This window comes from Pyrgilauda ruficollis, unplaced genomic scaffold (assembly GCF_017590135.1).
Source record: "Pyrgilauda ruficollis isolate IOZ18807 unplaced genomic scaffold, ASM1759013v1 scaffold46, whole genome shotgun sequence".
Lineage (NCBI taxonomy): Eukaryota > Metazoa > Chordata > Aves > Passeriformes > Passeridae > Pyrgilauda > Pyrgilauda ruficollis.
Genome location: NW_024526155.1, coordinates 4227807 through 4246005, shown reverse-complemented (window position 1 = coordinate 4246005; position 18199 = coordinate 4227807). Strand labels below are relative to the sequence as shown.

The 18199-nt window shown below is 50.5% G+C and overlaps 1 protein-coding gene across 1 annotated transcript; it reads right to left on the bottom strand.

Moving 5' to 3' along the window:
- Window positions 1-311: 311 nt before the first annotated feature.
- ADA (adenosine deaminase) lies at window positions 312-18193 on the bottom strand. Its single transcript, XM_041478777.1, has 11 exons — window positions 18158-18193; window positions 12081-12142; window positions 8829-8951; window positions 8572-8715; window positions 7658-7773; window positions 5784-5908; window positions 4143-4214; window positions 3779-3880; window positions 3002-3069; window positions 2470-2599; window positions 312-2072 (listed from the first exon to the last, which is right to left on the bottom strand). The coding sequence occupies exons 1-11, from the start codon at window positions 18191-18193 to the stop codon at window positions 1971-1973; spliced, it is 1080 nt and encodes a 359-aa protein (XP_041334711.1). The 3' UTR covers window positions 312-1970.
- Window positions 18194-18199: the final 6 nt, after the last annotated feature.

Genomic DNA, 18199 nt, shown 5'->3' with positions numbered 1-18199 from the left:
TTGATAAACACCTGGAAAGGTGAGAGTACCCCATGATGGCATTGCTGCTCCAGCAGCGGTACACACCCCTTGTGTTACTGCAGGGAAAAGAACAGGGCAGGTTGGAACAACCTGGAGCTGTAAATCCAGCTGGGCTGCTTGGCAAGGGAGCAGGCTTCCCTCTGGCTGGCAAAGTGCTCCAACCTGGCAACAGGAGAAGGCAGCAACCAAAGCCCCCACCACACCCATCAATGAACCCCTAGCAGGGATTGGGCACCACAGGCCACAGTCCCTAACAGTAACCCTTGAACAGAAAGGCACAAGGATTTCTCTTTTAATATAAATTTGTTATTTTATTAAAGAGGATTAACAATCAACTGTCCAGAATCCAAACAAGCAACTCTTCTTCAGAAATAATTGTTGGAGAAAAATGATCCAAAACCTGTTTCTTACCACAATCACGTCCTTAAAGTGATACTTTATCTTTTGCTTTATAAAAGTAAGAAAATCACTCTCTCATCTTCATTTATCTATCTATGTGTATATATGCACCACGTACTTCAGAGATGAGTATTTTACTCTGAAGACCAATATGGAAGCCCAGAAAGAATGGAAATACTCCCAGCACACCATCACTGCTGGCTGAGACTGGGCCAGCCCATGGTCTGTCCGTGGCAATGGTGACCATGGCCCCTTTTCAAAGGCAACTTTTTGGTACAGTATCTTTGGAGTGAGCATCTTGGCAGAGCCCTGGGATGCTAAAGCACACCACACACTCAGGTAAGAAAACAATGGTCTCTTCTCTGGATGCACAGCTCTATTGCTTATTGAGTAAAAACACTATAATGCCATAAAATCACTAAAGAAATTTTGGTGAGTTTCTCTGTATAAATTCTACACCAAACTGAAGATCTGACTTCTAGCCAGTGTCATAATTGAGTGAGAGAAGCAATCAGATGGGACCTGAGTCAATATGTGACATTGGGTCCAAGTTAATTCCTTTATTCAGCCTTAAGAGTGCCTAATGATTGTGTCAAATCAGAAAGAGGGCAGAATTGTTAAACCAGGCAATCAATCGCTTTTTCCAAGTCCTAAACAAAGGTAAGAGGAAGACCAAACTGCAGCTCACAGTAGTTCTCCAAGATTAAAAATGTGGGGAAAATCCCAGAAGGCAGATTTTGGCCTGAAGTGGTAAAATTCTGCTCCAACTTCCTCTGCATGTGCGAGCATGGTCATGGCCAGCTGTGAGCACAGCTGGGGCCTGAGCCCAAGGTGTGCACTTCTGCAGCAGTGACACTGGCAGGCCTGATACATAGGAGTTCCTCTGCGAGAAAGGACACCAAAAAAATGGTATTTTGTTTTAAATGCCCTTCAGACTTGTGCACGGGCAGGGGCACCAGCTTGCAGCTTGTTCTTGTTCCAGTCTTGTTAGTACAAGACTAACCCTGGGTAAATACAGCTGTGACCAGACCCTCCCACCCACAGGGACAAGAATAAAGGCTCTGTGTCTGAGAGGGCTGCTCGCTCCCTGCCAGCACTAGCACACCTCTTCCCTGGAAAGGTGAAGATTAACCCACGCCACAGCCAGAGTTGAGAGTGGTTATTTCAGCACTGCAGGCAGGGGCCAGGCAGGTCAGTGGGACAGGACAGGTAAAACAGGGAAAGAGGGGAGGACAAAAACCATAAGGGAGGTTCTTCTGTTTGCATTTGCAGCACAGAAACCCCAGCAGATGGAGGAGGGAGTCAGACAGAGCCAGTCTGCTTGCACAGCAGCAGGGCAGGAAGCTGGAGATCCATTCAGGAGAGAGACTGTGGGGCACAAGCAGGTGTGTGTGATAGTCTGATTCTGATGAGCACTGTAAGGGTCAACACAGGGCTGCCAGGAGCAGAGACTGACCCTGGGCACCTCCTGCCAGTGCTCCCACTGGCACAGAGCAGAGGCAGGCTCTGCTGAAGAAGGGCCCTACTCCACGCTGGCTCCCAGGAACGGCTCACGACGCGTTGGGGACCATCCCATAGGCTTCACACAGCTTGCTGAGCAGCTCCTGCTTTTCCTTCTCGGGTAAGAAGCTGGACTGGGCTGCGTTGATGTTCTGAGGAGGCAGAGGGGGAACACAGGGACATTAAGGCACATCAGACATGAACACACAGTTGTGCACATCCCAGCACCTGGCTCTGAGCAGCAGCAGGCAAGGGAGAGGGTAAAGTTTCCACTCTCAGATTCATTTCCATGGCTTTACTTTATGCCAACTGCTCTGGCCCATCCCTAGCAGCAGTCACAGGAGAAATGAGACCAGCACAAAGCAAAGGTCTAAATACTCAGGAATTTTTGGGATATGTACTTTGAGCCTGGTCCTACTTTCCTGCTTACAAGGCCAGAGAGGAATTTTCTGGTTTCCATTAAAAACTCTTCAGCTTATAAAGAAAACCAGCAGATTGTTCTGGGCTGCACTGAGACATCAGCAGAGCACCCAGCCAAGACCAACTTACAACTCTCTTGAACTCCTCTTCAGTGAATCCCAGGTGTTCCTTCACGATGCCATAGTCCTTGTCAATGGTGGAGTTGAAGATGAGGGGGTCATCCGTGTTTAGAGAATAGTTGGCACGATCCTTCTTAAATCTGCAAGGAAATCAGGTTGAACTGGTGGGCAGAGCACTGGGGGTGACACTGTGCAGTTCTCAGGGTGAAATGCAGCAAAAGCAAAGACTTTGGGACTGCTGGAGAAAGGCACAAAGCTCAGCTTGTCCCCCATGGCTCTGCACTGACCTGCCAGGAGGGGCTGGGCTGTAGCTTCTCGTGCCCCATAGCTCAGAGCAGGGCAGGAGGGACAGGACAGCCTCCCCAAGGGACCCCCACACCCCTGCAGCTGCACCAGGCTCTCCCGTGCCAAGGGACATGAATGTGCCACATTGTCCTACATAATTAGATGTGCCTTAGCTTTATACATCAATAAAACAGCTGTAACCAACACAAATCCTGATTTGAGATTATTTGAGATTTCACATAATTGAGAAGTCTTACTGTATTACAGGGTGTTTGGTGAAGTCCGGAGAACATGCTCCAGTGAGATAACTGGACCAAGGGCAGACCTGTTTGGGGGAGTTGAGCATAAAAACCAGAATCAGCCACATGGATCTGAACCCCAGCTGTGGACACAGACACTCAGCACACGGGTAAAACCAGATCAGAGCCCTGTTCACAGGTGCTCCTCAGCACTACTCTGACAGACCACTGCATGTCCCAGGATATGGATGCAAGGAGCCCCCAGGACTGTGACAGGGGCCAGTGGGATGTTGCCCGTGGCCAGTCAGTCACCAGCCCTGTGCCAATCACAGTTACAAAACCACCTGCATTGAGTACATATTCCCTCTATTAGTGGATATATCCATTCTGGGGAAAAGCAAAAGAAATCCTTACGTGCACTGTAACTCCCAGGCACTCCCACCCTCTAACCAGACTTGCTCTGGTACAGCAGCCTGATTTGTGGAAGGATGAGCCTTCAGGCTTGAGGTGCATAAATCAGTGAATAAGCCCTCCAGAATTTATCCTTGGCCACACAAGGATCCATTCTTTCTGCTACATCCCTCCCACAAGCTGCTGTGCACACCAGTGCTCCCAGCAAGCAGACAGGTTTGTCCCCAGCATTTTTCCTGTGGGCATAAATACAACATCACTGTACATGTGGTCAGCACCTGGGTGTCAGGTCCTGTCCCTGGCTGGAGCACAGCCCGAGTGAGGGCTTGTTTTCCACTCAGATAGCACCTACCTGGCTGTCACGGCCCCACCACACATCCTTACCTCAAAATGCATCTTTATTTTCAGCAGCTGCTTGTAGAGCTCAGGGTCCTCCACCACGTGGTACCCGTGGCCAACACGCTCGGCCTTCAGGACATAAACTGCCTAGAGAGCAGAGGAAAAGTACTCAGAGCCTCGAGCACAGCTCAGGCCCTGCCTGCCCAGAGCCCCCGTCCCACTGCAGGCACAGCCCACACCACCCAGCTGGCTCCTGGCACGTCCTTTTCCAGCCATCAGCTGGGATCTGTGCCCGTGTGCCCAGGGTTCCCTTTGCTATGGATATGGGGAGCACTTGGGTGCCTCTGTGCCCGGGGCAGGGCCTGTCACAGCCTGTCCCTCTCTGTCCTGAGGCAGGAGCTCCTCGTACCTCCTTGACCATGGCGGCCGGGCCGGCCTCCCCGGCGTGCACGGTGCGATGGATCCCACACCTCTCAGCCTCCTGCAAAACAAGGGACAACATCTTCCTGTGCCGTCACCTGCAGCAAGGACAGCAAGCTCTGGGGCTGGCACTGCTCTCAGGGGCACAGCAAGGCTCCTGTGCCAAGAGCCCACAGATCACGAGCCTTGCGCTCCAAGGGCTCAGTAATGTCACTTACAGAGACACTTAAAAATCCTGGTTATCTTCCACTGGAGCCCAGCCAGGCTCTTCACGGGCTTTTAACCCTGGGTGAGTTCACCACTGCCTCGTCTACAGACAGCAGCAAGCTCTGAGCTCCTCTTCCTCCACCCACCTGCCTTTCTGCATGAAACTTGCAGCAGTTCCATGCTTTGGAACTTGTACATTTTTGGCTAGCTGCAGCCATGTGTGAGGGTGTAGAAGCACCCCAGGGCAGAGATGAAGAAATGCTCTGACACTGTAAGGGGCTGGGGGTGGAGGCAGCCCTGCCCCAAGGACCCTGTGAGTGCACCTTTGGGTGCAGCTCCATGATCACCCTGAACATTTCTGTGCCAGGGGTTCGCAGGCCAGCTGGGCTTTGGGAAGCCATGGGGCCTGGAGGGAATGCTGGCTCCTGCTTTGCTGGAGAAGGGCCACCCAGCTGGCAGCAGCAGACAGGCTGCAAGCCCCATCTTGCAGCAGATGCTCTTCACAGACATTCCTTCAGGGCTTTGCACTCAGGAGTGTTTTTCAGTTACTTAATACAGATGGGGTGGGGGGTGTTGCTTCAGCATCTCAGAGCCTGAGCGAGCCCCTGGCACAGAGACAAGATGCATCCTTCAGACAGAGGAGGCTGGACCTGTGTACTGCTGGCCCACCAGGGCACCATGAGACTGCCTTCCATCAGTTAATGAAGCCCTGCTCCCGTGCCAGTGTCTATAATCAGCCTGTTCACTCAGCACAGCAGTGCAGCCAGCCTTGTATCAGCTCCCACTGATGGGGTGAAGACCCCAAGGAACCCCATGTCCTTTCAGACCCGAGCATTGCTTGCAAACCACCACCCTTTCTGTCAGTGATGGTGCACAACTTCCTCCCCCACTGATGGTGGGGACTAACAACCCCAAATTTCCACCAGCAAAGAGGAGAGAGGCTTTCCCTTCCCTCGGAGCCACTGCAAAGGCTGAGGTTTGGGGAGAGCCTGGGCTCAGGCTCCTGAAGCCATTCCAGTGTTTGCATTTGAGATGATCAGATAAAAGCCCAGCAAATGTGCAGTTTCTGCTCTGCTCCTCGGGTGATTTCTGCCAGACTGGAAAGGCCAGTCTCTTCCACCCTTGGCTGTGGTTTCACCAAGCCCCAGGAGCCAACAGCAGAGGGGTGGAGGTGATTTGGGCTCCATGTCACTCACAGCGTGCCAAGCCCCAGCTCTAAGGCCATGTTTTAGCAATGATGCCTGCCATTAATCATTTAGGAAATATAAACAAATACTTCTTCTATTTAACAGAATGTTTTTAATAGCTGCAACGAATTTTTTAAGCTGTCCCAGCTGTTTGCAGTTTGAAAAGCGTCCCTTCACACACGTCCCCTCAATACACATTCTTCTTGTAATTTCTTTTTAAAACTTATTCCACAAACCTCATAAGCCCTCTTATGCTCAGAGTAATCCTCCACCTTCAGGGTCTCATCTCCAGCCAGGTCGACAGCCACCACAGAGTCATTCTGATACTTCTTGCAGAGCTCCACCACCTCTGGAGACCAGCCTGGGAGAGGCAGCACCAGGATTCAGGAGGAAGCATTCATAATGGTCACACCTTCAGCATCTTTCTAAACAAATCCTGGTCCTATAACTAGAAGGCTTGAGCAAATTTCTTTAGTCTTTCCCAAAATTTGATGCTCAAAAAGAAAGCTAGCAAACTCCTAGAAAGGTCTGTCATCTCTGTGATCTTCAGGCAGATAAAAGCTGTCAATGGATCAGTCTGTTGTCAGTGAAAAGGAAATTAAATGCATTCACCAGCTGTAAAACTACTCTCATCATGTTTTTCTGCTTGCTTCAAGCAGGGGAAAAAATTAATTTAAAGATTTCCAAGCAGTGGTGACTGCTGCAGTTGGCTCAAGGTGAGATGAACTGCACTGTCCTGGGGCTGTAACATGATGTGTGGGAGAAACCCTCAACTCCTGAGCCTTCATCCCTTCCCAGCTGGGCAAGGTGAGGAACTGCCCCAGCAGATAAGCTGTGTCAGGGGGAGATTGGGCTGGGAGGGACCTCTGGGGGGGGCCCTGTACTGCAGCCACCCCTGCCCTTTGTAGGGCATGCTTGACTCTCCCAAGGATTCTACTCCTGATAGGAAGGAGCTGAAGCTTTATCTATTTGCCAGCAGTGAAAAAGAGACTAACAAGTGGCCAACAACTGCTTGAGAGTTCTCTCTGATCAGGATAGATAACCTATGAGAGAGAAACTGCATCTACCAGCTCACGTAGCACTTAACCCTAGCAGAAAGGCCAAGAAACAGAGATAAACAGTTGTGTTAATAATTAACAGGCACCTGCTGTGTACAGAAAATCCCCAAATCATATGAACACACCAGGATGATATGTGCAACTTCATCATCTGGGTTTTTTTCCACCATTTTCCAACTTGCTGGGTTAGAGTCATTATTTTATTAACAAGTTTAACATTAGTCAGTTCTGGCTGGTATCTCTGCCTTTCTCTCAACAGTTCAGTAATTGCAGGGTGGCTTCTCCCTGTGCAGCACATCCTGAATGCACTGCTAAAGACTCTCTATCAGCACATTGTGGCTCTGGGTATCAGCTGCTGCCCTGGGACACAGGTATGAGAATGCCACCTCTGCTGGCTGCACCAGCAATCCCTCCTGCAGGGAACTGCAGGCTGCACACACCCTCGGATGCTCCTGCCACCTCCTGCCTTTGCCACTTGTGCACTGGCAGGGACTGTAACTGCAGATCACTGTGCCACTGCAGACTGGGCCTTACAGCTCTCCTGTTTCTACAAAGAAAATTTTTTTTTTTTTTTTTTGCCTAGAAACCAGAAATATAAGATAATGAAAACTTGTGACTCTCTCTAGAGTCCCGACACAGCTTTGTACTGATTGGCTAGTGAGTTAAAATAATTCACACCAGAAACTAATGAAACAATCACTTGTGGATAAACGATTTCTAAACACATTTTAAAGGAGCAAAACACAGGAGTAGCAAATGAGATAATTATTGTTTTCCTTTTTCTTTGAGGTTTTTCAGCTTCCCAAGAGAAAAATCCTGGGCAAAGGGGTTTTTCCATGTAACACCCACAGAGCCCCACTCCTGCATCCAGCACACCTTTGCCCTGCAAGTGGAAGGAGCAGAGGACCCCCAGAGACCCCCAGCACTGTCTGGTGCTGCACCAGCCCCACAGAGCAGGGCTCTCCCCACATCCTGCAGGGCCCCAGCCCCAGGGACATCCCCCCCCACGTCAGGGAAGGGAGCAGAGCAGCAGGGCAGCTGCAATACATTACTTGGCATATGGCGCATGCAGCATAGAATAGACCTGGCTTTGATGTGGAAATCCCTCTCTCCATCCTTCAGTCCCTGATTTACGAGCTGAACCACTTCATCTGGAGTCAGGTCTCCCCTGCAGGGAAGAAAAGCTATCAGCAAGAGGCCAGACACTTGCCAGGGAGGCAGGCAGGAGCCACAGGTCCAGCCCAGCATGCCCACAGGAGGACAGGCTGCCCCAGGTTCCACCTGCCCACTGAGACCACCCAGAGCACCTTTCACACCCATGCCAGGGCCACATTTACCAGGTACATATGTAACTTCTGTGCCACTGCAGCAGGCACAGATGACACTAAGACTTAGAAAGGCCTTGGGGATGTGCTTTAGCAGAGGAATCCCCTCTTTGCCAGAGCATCTCATTAGGGCACACAATTCTCCGCAAGCCCAGGGCTCAGCACCCACCACAGCACACTCTGGAGGGGCCCCAGAGCCCAGCATTGATTTAATGAGAGGCACATATCACAGAGGGGATGACATGAAAGGAAGGGATCAGACCAGCAGCCCCCTCCAACACCCCCACCACCGCTGCCAGCTCAGACTCCCATTCTGTGGTCAGGCAGTCCATATGTGGACATTTCTTTCCCTCTCACAGGGAAGGGCTTCAGGCAGAAGGTTGAGCACAGCTGCTCTGCACATGCAGAACTCAGTGCCCAGAGCAAGGGATGTTAAAACACTGCAGCACACAGAGGTGTTTAAGATGAAAAACCCTCTTGGTGGGAGAGAGAGGTGAAGCATGCTGGCTCTCGCTGCACGGGAGGAGAAAGGAGGTTTGTTACAGCAGCTTTTGAAGGCACAGTGGCTGACTGGCATGGGGATGCCTTCTCCATGCCCAACCAGCCACCCAGGGGTTCCCCAGCACAGCAGGATCACTCACTCAGCTTGTCCCCAGGGGATGGGAGCCACACCAGAGTTGGCCAGGAGGTGAGGGCTGTACCGGACCTCCACGTAGGCGACTCCTTCCTTGGCTTTTGTTTCCACAAACTCATAGGCAATTCTCTTCACCGCCTCACGGTCACCCCTGTGGGGATGGCAGTGGGACTGTCACCCTCAGGGCCCACAGGGATCTCTGAGGCTGAGCCAAGGGATCCTGCCAAGGGCTGAGGGGGAAAAAGCAAAAAGCAGGGTACTTACGCAATGGCAGGCATGTAGTAATTAAACTTCTCTAGAAACTGGGGAAGTGTCAGTGGTGTGTCATAGCTGACATACTTCAGGAGCTCCTCAACAGTATTGCCAGGGAGAGGGATGCCTCTTTTCCTAGAAACAAAGTCACACGTTACTGACAGTGAAGGTTATCACATTTCTAATCAGCCCATTTTATACACCAATTGCATCCAAAGCTGGCAGCATCAACCATCATTTCCTCACAGGAAAGACACAGCACACGCTGTCCTTCCAAAATCTCCTCATGGATGGAGCCCTGAACCTCAGCAGAGAGGAAGGCAGTCCAAAACACAGGCAAAGCACAAACAAACTGAAATACAAGCCCAGGCTGACCTGGCAGGAACACAGCCAGGGCACATTTTAAGCTTAAGAAGGAGTTCATCTAAAGAAGCTCTGGATTATTTATTGGCACCTCCTAGACCTAGCAGCAGAATTGCCAAAATTCTTTAGAAGAGTTAATTTCCACTTATGCAGGCTCAAAGGATTAAAAAATCAAGGAGATGCTCCAAGGCAGGGATCACACAGGCAGAAGTGTCGTGGCTCATGGGTTTGGTGCCAGCAGCTCCTGCAAGGGAGCTGCTTCCTGAGCCCAGCACCCTGGTGGCATCTCCTGTGACAGGAACACCTCCCACGCAGGAACAAAGGGCAACAACTGCTCTCACTGAAGGCACAGACACCCTAATGCCCACATAAATGCTTCCAAAGGGAAGAGGCCATCTTTCCCAGGAGCAGCTGGAATACCAAGAGGGTGAAGGTGGTCCTGGTGTGGTGACAGCTGAGATCGAGGGGGCAGCCAGCCAAGGGTGCTGCAGCTTCCTGGGCAGGCTTTGCCATCCCCCCACCCTCTGGTACCCTGCACAAGCCAAAACAAATTTGGAATAATAACCAGACATTTGTTTTTAATCCTCTTTCCTGCCAATATGAATTATAGCTGATTGGTGGAAGAACTCTGCTAATAGAGACAAAACCACAGCCAGCTTCAGTGCTGCCCTGCCAGCAGCCATCCCAATGAACCATGCAGGGACACAGTCCAAAGGACCCCTGGGCTTGGTAAACATTGCTCCTTCCCCACTCAGCCAGGAAGGAAACCAGCCCCATGCTCAGCCCTCACATGCAATCTGCACAGATTAAGTTGCTGGCACTCAGCAGGGAACACTCATCGCTGCCAAGGCATCGATTTTCCTCCCTGCCTTGCCCTTTCCATGGCACTGACACCTCAGTCTCTGCTCCAGGAACGGACCTGCACCTTCCTCCACCTGCCACAGGAAAGTTTCCTACAGCAGAGCCACTTCCCTGACCTGTTTCATGTGCTTCCCGAAGCAGAGCCTTCCTGCAGGCACAGGTGGCAGTGCTCTGGGATGATCCACACTGGAACCATGCCTCTGCAAGGGGAGATCTGGTGGATCATGCCCGTGTGGGTTTTGGAGCTGCTGCTGCCCCATCCAACCCTCCTTGTAGGTGGGATTCTTCTGGAAGCAAAGTGGCCAGAGAGGAACATGTTTGTCCTCACTGCCACCTCGGTGTCCTGCCCAGAGCTCCCTCCAGCCACGGGCAGCACCATGCACACCATCCCACCACAGGAAGGGCACCTTTCCTGGGGACACCCCATCCCCATGAGGGGTCTGTCACGCCTCTGAGCCCTCTGGCTGAGCAGGAATGATCAAAGACTGACCCAGACCTGACAGAATTGGAGACAAACTTTCTAAAAACAGCCGAGTTCAGCAGCGCACTGCCCAAGGGGGCCTGTGCATCCCAGCAGCTTGGGGTTCTGTCTACATGGTCAAACACGACCTAGCAAAATTATTTCCAGCTCTTTACATTTAAAAATAGACCACAAGCAGCATTCTGGGCCCAGGGTGAGGTTATAAAGGCAGTCAGTCCCCTACAGCCTTCTGCACTGCCCCACTGGTTTGTGTGTGAGTGCAAGTTTTAGAGCCCATGAATAGCACAGCCTTGCTTCACCCGAGGGCTGGCAGCTCAGGGGGATGCCAGGGCTGTTTAAAAATAAGAGGGAACTCAGCACACACTCAGGCAATGAAGGTTTCTGCCCTCAGAAAGGATCCTGGCACAGGATCCCCAGACAGCCAGTACCTCCTGGGTTTCAGGGCTCCTACAATTCTCCTAGGGGACTACACTGGAATTTTCTGTTTGCAGGCAGAGGGACCCAGCAGAGCCCCAGGGAGTCAGCACCAGCTCTTCTGTTCACTTGGGCCTGTATTCCAGCCCTGCAGCCCACCTGCAGGAACCCTGAGTTCATCCAGGAAAAAAATGGGATGGACAGCCCTGACCCACCCTCCTTTCTCTGGCTACACAGCAGAAAGCATGGCCAGGCCCTGCAGAAAAAGCTACTTCAGAAATAATATTTCTCCCTAGGACTGCACTGCCTTGGAATCTGCTGGGCTCACAGGATGCTAGAACCACTTCCCATCCTCCTCAGAACTGGCTTCCTCCCCAGAATACCCGAGCTGTGCCTAAGAGCCGTGTCCCAAAATCCTTACCCTTGCCACCTTCTTGATCTGAGGATATCAGTGACAGCTGGAAGAAATCTTGTTTATTTTGCTTACAAATGTGGAGCCAGGCCCTGGCACAGGTTAATAATTCACCCCGTGCTTCCCACACAATCTACACTGAAGGAAGATGCACGTGGGCTCTGTCAAGGAAACAACCTCTCTCTAAAGCACTGCCAAGTGCTTCCCTGGGCCAGCCCCACACCAGGGTGACTCCTTGCCTGCTGACAGCCTGGGATTCAAATGCACATGGCAGCAGGGCAGGCAAGGCCACCCAAGCTGGTTTTTCCTCCCAAACCGTGTAGCAGCACTAACACCAAGACGATGTTCCCAGCCTGCTGCCATTCCATTTAGTTTTGCAACTAGGAATGTGGAAAAAGAAATGAGAATACAGCACCTCTGCTGTGTCCTGGGTTCACTTCAAAGGCAGGCAGCTCTTTATGAGATCTTCTGGACTTTTCTCATGGTGGCTCCTCTGAGCTTGCCCAGCTCACAAACCCACGACCACCTCAGTCCCATTCCTGCTACCAGGGAAGCCCCCCTGTCCTTTGGGGTGTGCTCAGTGTCCTCACACTGTGCAGCTCTGGGCAGAGGCAGAACCAGCACCAGCCAGGTTTGCTGCCGGCAGGAGCTCCTCTGTCACAGACCTGGGGAAGCAGGAGGGAGGATGCCTTTGTACTGCAGCTCCCAGAGCTTACTTCCCCCCACAACTCACTTGCCAAAGTACAGGATGGTCTCTGGTCTGATGGCTCCATCCAGGTGGACGTGAAGCTCTACCTGCAATGAGAGAAATGGGTCAGGCACTCTTGAGCTGCAACAATAATTCAGAGAGAATTGGTGCTCACATGGGTATAAACATAGCCAATACAAGGACAAAGTCATGGCACATAAACATTTTTGAAATATAATCATTATAAAGTTTGTTTTTCAATATCTATGTATTGTTGAAGTATTTTGCTGCAACTCACACATCTAATGAGTCTTTAGAAATTTATCCTGTTTCCTGTAATTTTGAGGCACTGCTCTATCCTTATTTAGAGTTCAGGAGGAGTGAAAAAATCAAACTCCAAACACCTTGACTTTCCAGCTTTCTTCCTCCTTGAAATCACAGGAAGCCAAACCCTAATTAATTTGCTAAGAGTCATTACATGAAAACTTTGACTTCACTCCCAAGAATCAGCTCCTCATGGGTTGTTAATTACATGGTATTATCAGGGTTTACAGGCTCTCTAATCCTACACAAGGGGTCAGTCCCACGGCACAAAGGTGCTGTAAAAAAAAAATAATAACAGGTTGCCCCATAGAGCTAACAAGGCTTCACAATAAAACACTTAAATTTTTACTCATTAAAAATGAGACAGTAACTCAGGTCTTTTCACTCTGAAGCCCTATTTCCCCACTATTGCTGAAACATTGGATTTTGGAGAAAGAGAGCCAGAAAACAAAAAGCAAGCTTTTTCCATTAGCCAGCTGGGGCTTTTGGAGGAGCATGACAAATGTGATTTGGAAGTCGAACTGGGAAGGAAAATATTAGCTGTAAAATGTTTCAGCTAGATATCCATCTTTCCAGAACTGTTTTCTTTTACGTAACAGAATAGCCTACAAAATACATATTTGATTTTATTGTATTTTTAAATGAAACTGTAGATTAGAAACTTAATACACAAGGTTCTTTTTAGTTATAACATTGTTATAACCAAACAGACATTTAGACATTTAGTTACAACATGCATGCATTTTCCTGCATAGATGATAGCTGCAGGGTGCCAAGGGTATGAAGGGAGTAGGGCTCAGAAGAGGACTGGATATTTGCATGGATAACTAAACTACCCAGAGTTACTAATTAAAACCCACAAACCCTCTGGTGTCAGGGTATGCATCAAACAGTAACTACGAGGAGCTGGGAGAAAACTGAGTAAGCAGTGCCTGCAAGTGTCCCAGAGCAGGTGACGTGAGCTCCTGGCACCGCGCTGGCAGTGCCCATCTCGGGGACTGATGCCCTCGAGCTCACTGCCACCCCCACACACTGCCCTGCAGGCAGAGGCACCTGACTCACTGCCAGGGCTTTCACTGGCCACCCCTGCTGCAAAAGGCAGGCACAGTGCTGGGGCTCAGGCCATCTCCACATGATGGCCACGAAGCTGCCACTGAAACACTGGTGGGATGCAAACACAGCTGGGGCAGGCTCAGGATGGATCAAACTGCTGGTGGCAATCAGCTGGCCCGGGGTGAATGCAGGAGCCCAGTGCTTCTTCCAGAGCTCTCTGCTCCTCAGTACACAGCTCCATGTGCATGTGGTCTCCCACCCCAAACCTTTCGATTTACTTGTACAGAAAGCATGAGCACACACATTATATTGGGATCTCAACACCTGGTGAAGGATCTGAACAGCACCACAGGCTGCACCAGCACTGGACAGGAGCCTTCAGCCATCCCAGGACCACTGATCATAGAATCACAGAAAGGTTTGGGTTGGAAAGGAACTTAAAGGTCATTTAGTTCCAACCTCCCTTGCCGTGGGCAGGGATGCCACCCACTAGACCAGACTGATGACTTCCCTTCTCCCAGCCCAGCTGGATGTGGCACCACCTGCTCCGATGAAGAACAAGAAAGCAGCAGAACTCTCCGACGTTCTCCTGAGGAAGGAGCTTTGTTCTTCTCCCAGGCACAGTGAGGACGCTCAGGACCAGCTTTGTGCAGGAAACCTTCAGTCCCTCCTGCACCTCCACTCACCTCCCACCAGCGCATCAAAAACCCAGAGTGTAATGCAATAAACCTTTTAGTTTCACTCCAGACTTGTTGAAAGCCAGATGGATGGGTTCAAAGAACATTCAAAAGGCTGTAAATTGTGTGTCCTCAGCACACACAGTCCCCAGCAAGGCCATCAGAACAAACCCAGCCATTTCCACTTTTATGCAAAAAAAGTTTTAGCTCAACCATGGCACATGACTCATTAGTGCAGATATCAGCAAGTTGGTTCAGATTTTTAAAAAGGAGAAGTTTTCAGGGCTCTGGCTTAACTTCTCTAAAAAAATATTGTAATGTTTTCTTTGAGACTTAATAAGCTTCAAAAATAAATTCAAACACAAAATAAAGGTACTCAAACAAGTACGTTCCATTCCAAGATCAAGTCTGAATATTTTCATTTTAGTGAAATTAGGGGGAAAGTTAACCAAACATTCAAAGTATTTTCATCCACAGTCGATCCAACACAATTTCTCTATTACGGTTTGATCAGTGGACCATGGCAGTGCAGTTTACCTGCTCAGCTTGCCCATTATATGGCATAAAAAGAGCCATTCAAGCTAAGGCACTTGAAGGATTTTCTGTATTAGGTGGTGTTAGGGTCTTTTTAAAAATATATACAATGACCAAGGTCAGTCCGACCCTTTTATTGTGAGGTTTCCAGCAGACGTTAACAGATAATCAGGCAGCTGATAAAGCTGAATCATTTAAAAACCCTTAACAGTGACTTTGCCCAGGATTATTTATTCAGCCTCTTGAAAGGTGATGATTTAGGCTCATTCTATTAATCTCAATGGCTGAAAACCAGGCTAATTACAGCTGTAATTTGACAATTATTTTATAAGCGTGGCAAATCACTGGAAAAAACAATTAACTATGTCCCCGAAGTCTGCTTTCATGGAAATGTGCTGTTAGGAACAAAGAGTTCCTCATCCTAAGTTAATCTCAAACTCTCATTTAGAAGCAAGAGGTGAGAGTGGCTCAAGAGAGTTGTGAAGTGGAAGTAGCACAGCATCATCCTCAAACCTGAACACACCACAAATGCACTTGGGAGATGTATCTGTCACATGCTGTAAGGGGTGAGCCTTTAAAAGAGGATCATGGCTGGTGGCTGAGGAAGAGGAGGATGCTCCATCCTGGCACCAACTACTCTACTGACCTCAGTGTGAGACTTCTGGTGACATTAAGAGGTGATGGTGGCTGTGTGTCATCACAGATGATGGTTCCCATGGGGTAGCAGGGCCATGTGCCCACCACAGAGCTCACACTCCCCCCTTGCTGGAGCCAGGCACTGCTTCAGAGCAGTAAACAGAGTCCTGGCACTTTGTGCAGCACCAAGACAACCTCTTACTGCCACCTGGATCTGGGAAGGTTATCCAAGAGCACCCCTGTACCACACTGTTAAAGAACTGAACACACAAGGTACCACTGTGTAAGGCATGGCTGGAGCTCAGCACCGGCTCGGCAGCACCAGGCTCTGACCATGCCAAGCCAGGGCTCAGGCTGTGCACAAGAAGTGGATGAGCCAAATCCAACATCATCCTTGTCCTCTTGCAGTCCCCATGATAGGCAGGGAGAGTCTGCAGGCTACAGGGAGTGGGGCAGGATGTTCACCAAACCCACTGGGTACAGCCAGCACAGGCACCTTTGGTACCACCCAGGCTGGGCCACCCTTCTGTGAGAGGCTGACACACAAAGTGTGCCTCACAGAACAACTGCCCCATGTCACCTGGTGATTATTTTGCAAATGAGCTATACCAGTCACTGGAGAGAGTGGGCCTGACCCCAGAAACCCCTATTCCCATTCTGCTCTCCACAACATGGCACATGGAGCTGCAGGAGAAGACAGCCACATGTCCTGAAGCCCCCAAGCTGGGACTGACCTACAAGAAGAGGGCAGTGAGCAAGGACATGGTCTCTGCTCTGGATGTTGAACAGAAAGGGTCATGGTTGACATCAAAGGAACATCAAACTTCTCTGTTCTTTTATGGGCCTTCGATAAGCAGGGTTCAAAGTTGTCCTGCCACAGCTCCCTGTTCATCACTGCAGTCTCTGGGAGTCAGCGAGTTCCAGAAAAACACAGAGGCAGCCCCAGTCCCACATTCAGCTGGGGCAGAAGCTGCTCCAGTTACCAGAAACATCTCTAAAACACAAAACTGATCGTTCCCAATGGCAGAGGATCCAGAGGAATGAATAGGGCTCATTAACTGACTTCAGGCCCATTTTTTTTTCCCCAAGCCTGACTTAGCAGGTTCACAGGACTGAAAGGGACTGCCTGAGTCAGGAAAACCAGTCCCATAATTGCCAATAGCCAGACAACAGAAGCCTGATCTTAGCAGTCAAACCCTGCAGTTTTTCCTAGGTCTTTCTCTTTGGTATACCAGTCTCCCATACACAGGAAAAGTGGAAGCACAGATTAAAGAATTTAGGTTGCTTCTCTTGACCAAAAGTTTGAAATCACCAGGGTGAATCAACAGCCTTTTTTCTTAGTGGAGCTGGTGAAGCACCACCATCTCCCAAAACTGAAATGGACTTAAAAAGGCTTTAACCATTAGCAGCTGCCAATGCTCCCGGGATTTTGGTATCAAGGTTTGCCTGCTATTGCATGGATCAGCTTCCTAGAAAGGGAACCACAGTGATAGAATGAAACAAATCAGACTGTGCACACTGCCCTTTCCAAGTATGTGAGATTTTCCTGGTGCAAACTCTGCTGAGAGATAAACTGTTTGGGAGTGGGAGAGGATGCAAACAGCAGCAAAACTCCCCAATCCTTTCGGAGCCCAGTGCTTCTTCCAGAGCTCTCTGCTCCTCAGTACGCAGCTCCATGTGCATGTGGTCTCCCATGCCAAACCTTTCGATTTATAATCTTCTTCTCTGGAAAAGCCACAAGCTGCTGCCACTGCAAACAGCAGCAAAACTCCCCAGTCCTTTGGTGTTTTTGGAGACAATCTTCTTCTCTGGAAAAGCCACAAGCAGTTACCACCACTCACGTTCTCTCAGAGCAGCACCACAACTCTCACATCCCTTTTCTTGGTCTCTTCTGCCTTGACTCCTACTTTCCCACAAGAGCCCAACCTGGCAGACCTGCTCCCTGTACAGCACTCACCCAGACCACAGCATGAGAGCTGAGCCATCCTGCAGCACAGGCAGTGCTCTTCCATCAGATACAGGACTATTGCTAACCACAGCTGTTTCATCTTCCTCCTCCTCTAGGTTACAATCTAGATAATAAACAAATTACCGCATGATCCTACTAGAGATGAAGTGTACAGGGCATGGAGAGAGTAAAAGATTGTTGCCTTCTGTCAGAGAGTGCTCCAAAGTGGTGTCATGGGTATCTGAGGAATAACTGAACTAAATGTGTACGAGAAAAAGAAAAAAACAACAACGAAACCACAAAGAAAAAAAAAAAACCAAAAAAACCAAAAACAAAACAAAAAAAAGAAACCAAAAAAACCCCACAACAACAACAACAACAACAAAAACCCAACAGCACCCAAAACAAAATAAAAGACACAAGAGAAAACATCTGTTTTAACAGACTACGATAGTGGTTGGGATGCAGGGCCCTTCAGAGCCTCCCCTTCCCCAGCCAGGCCACCAGTGCATCCCCAGCCCGGCGGAGCCGTGTCCCCGGCCGGGCGCTGGGATGAGCCCGACCCGCATCGCCCCGGCGGCGGGATGTGCGGGACACCCGGGACAGCCCGAGCCCGTCCCTGCGGGGAGCACCGGGCCGGGGCAGCGCAGCGCCCGGCTGGGACCGCGGGGTGACAGCGGGCACCGAGCGCTGTCCCGGGGGCACATCCCCAGCGAGGGCTCGGCCGTGCCGCAGCCCCGGGGAGCGGAGAGCAGGTGCGGCCGCCCGGCCCCGGGGCACGACCGGAGAGGGGCACCTCCGAACCGGGCACGGCACCTCCGAACCGGGCACGGCACCTCAGCCCCAGACACGACACCTCCGCACCGGGCGCGCCGCGTTCGCCGCTCCGTGCGCAGCACCTCGGTGCCGGTACACCCCCGTTCCCGCCTCCGGCAGCACCGCCAGCCCACCTTGGGTCCCCCGAAGATTCCCCGTGCCCGCTCCATGCCGCC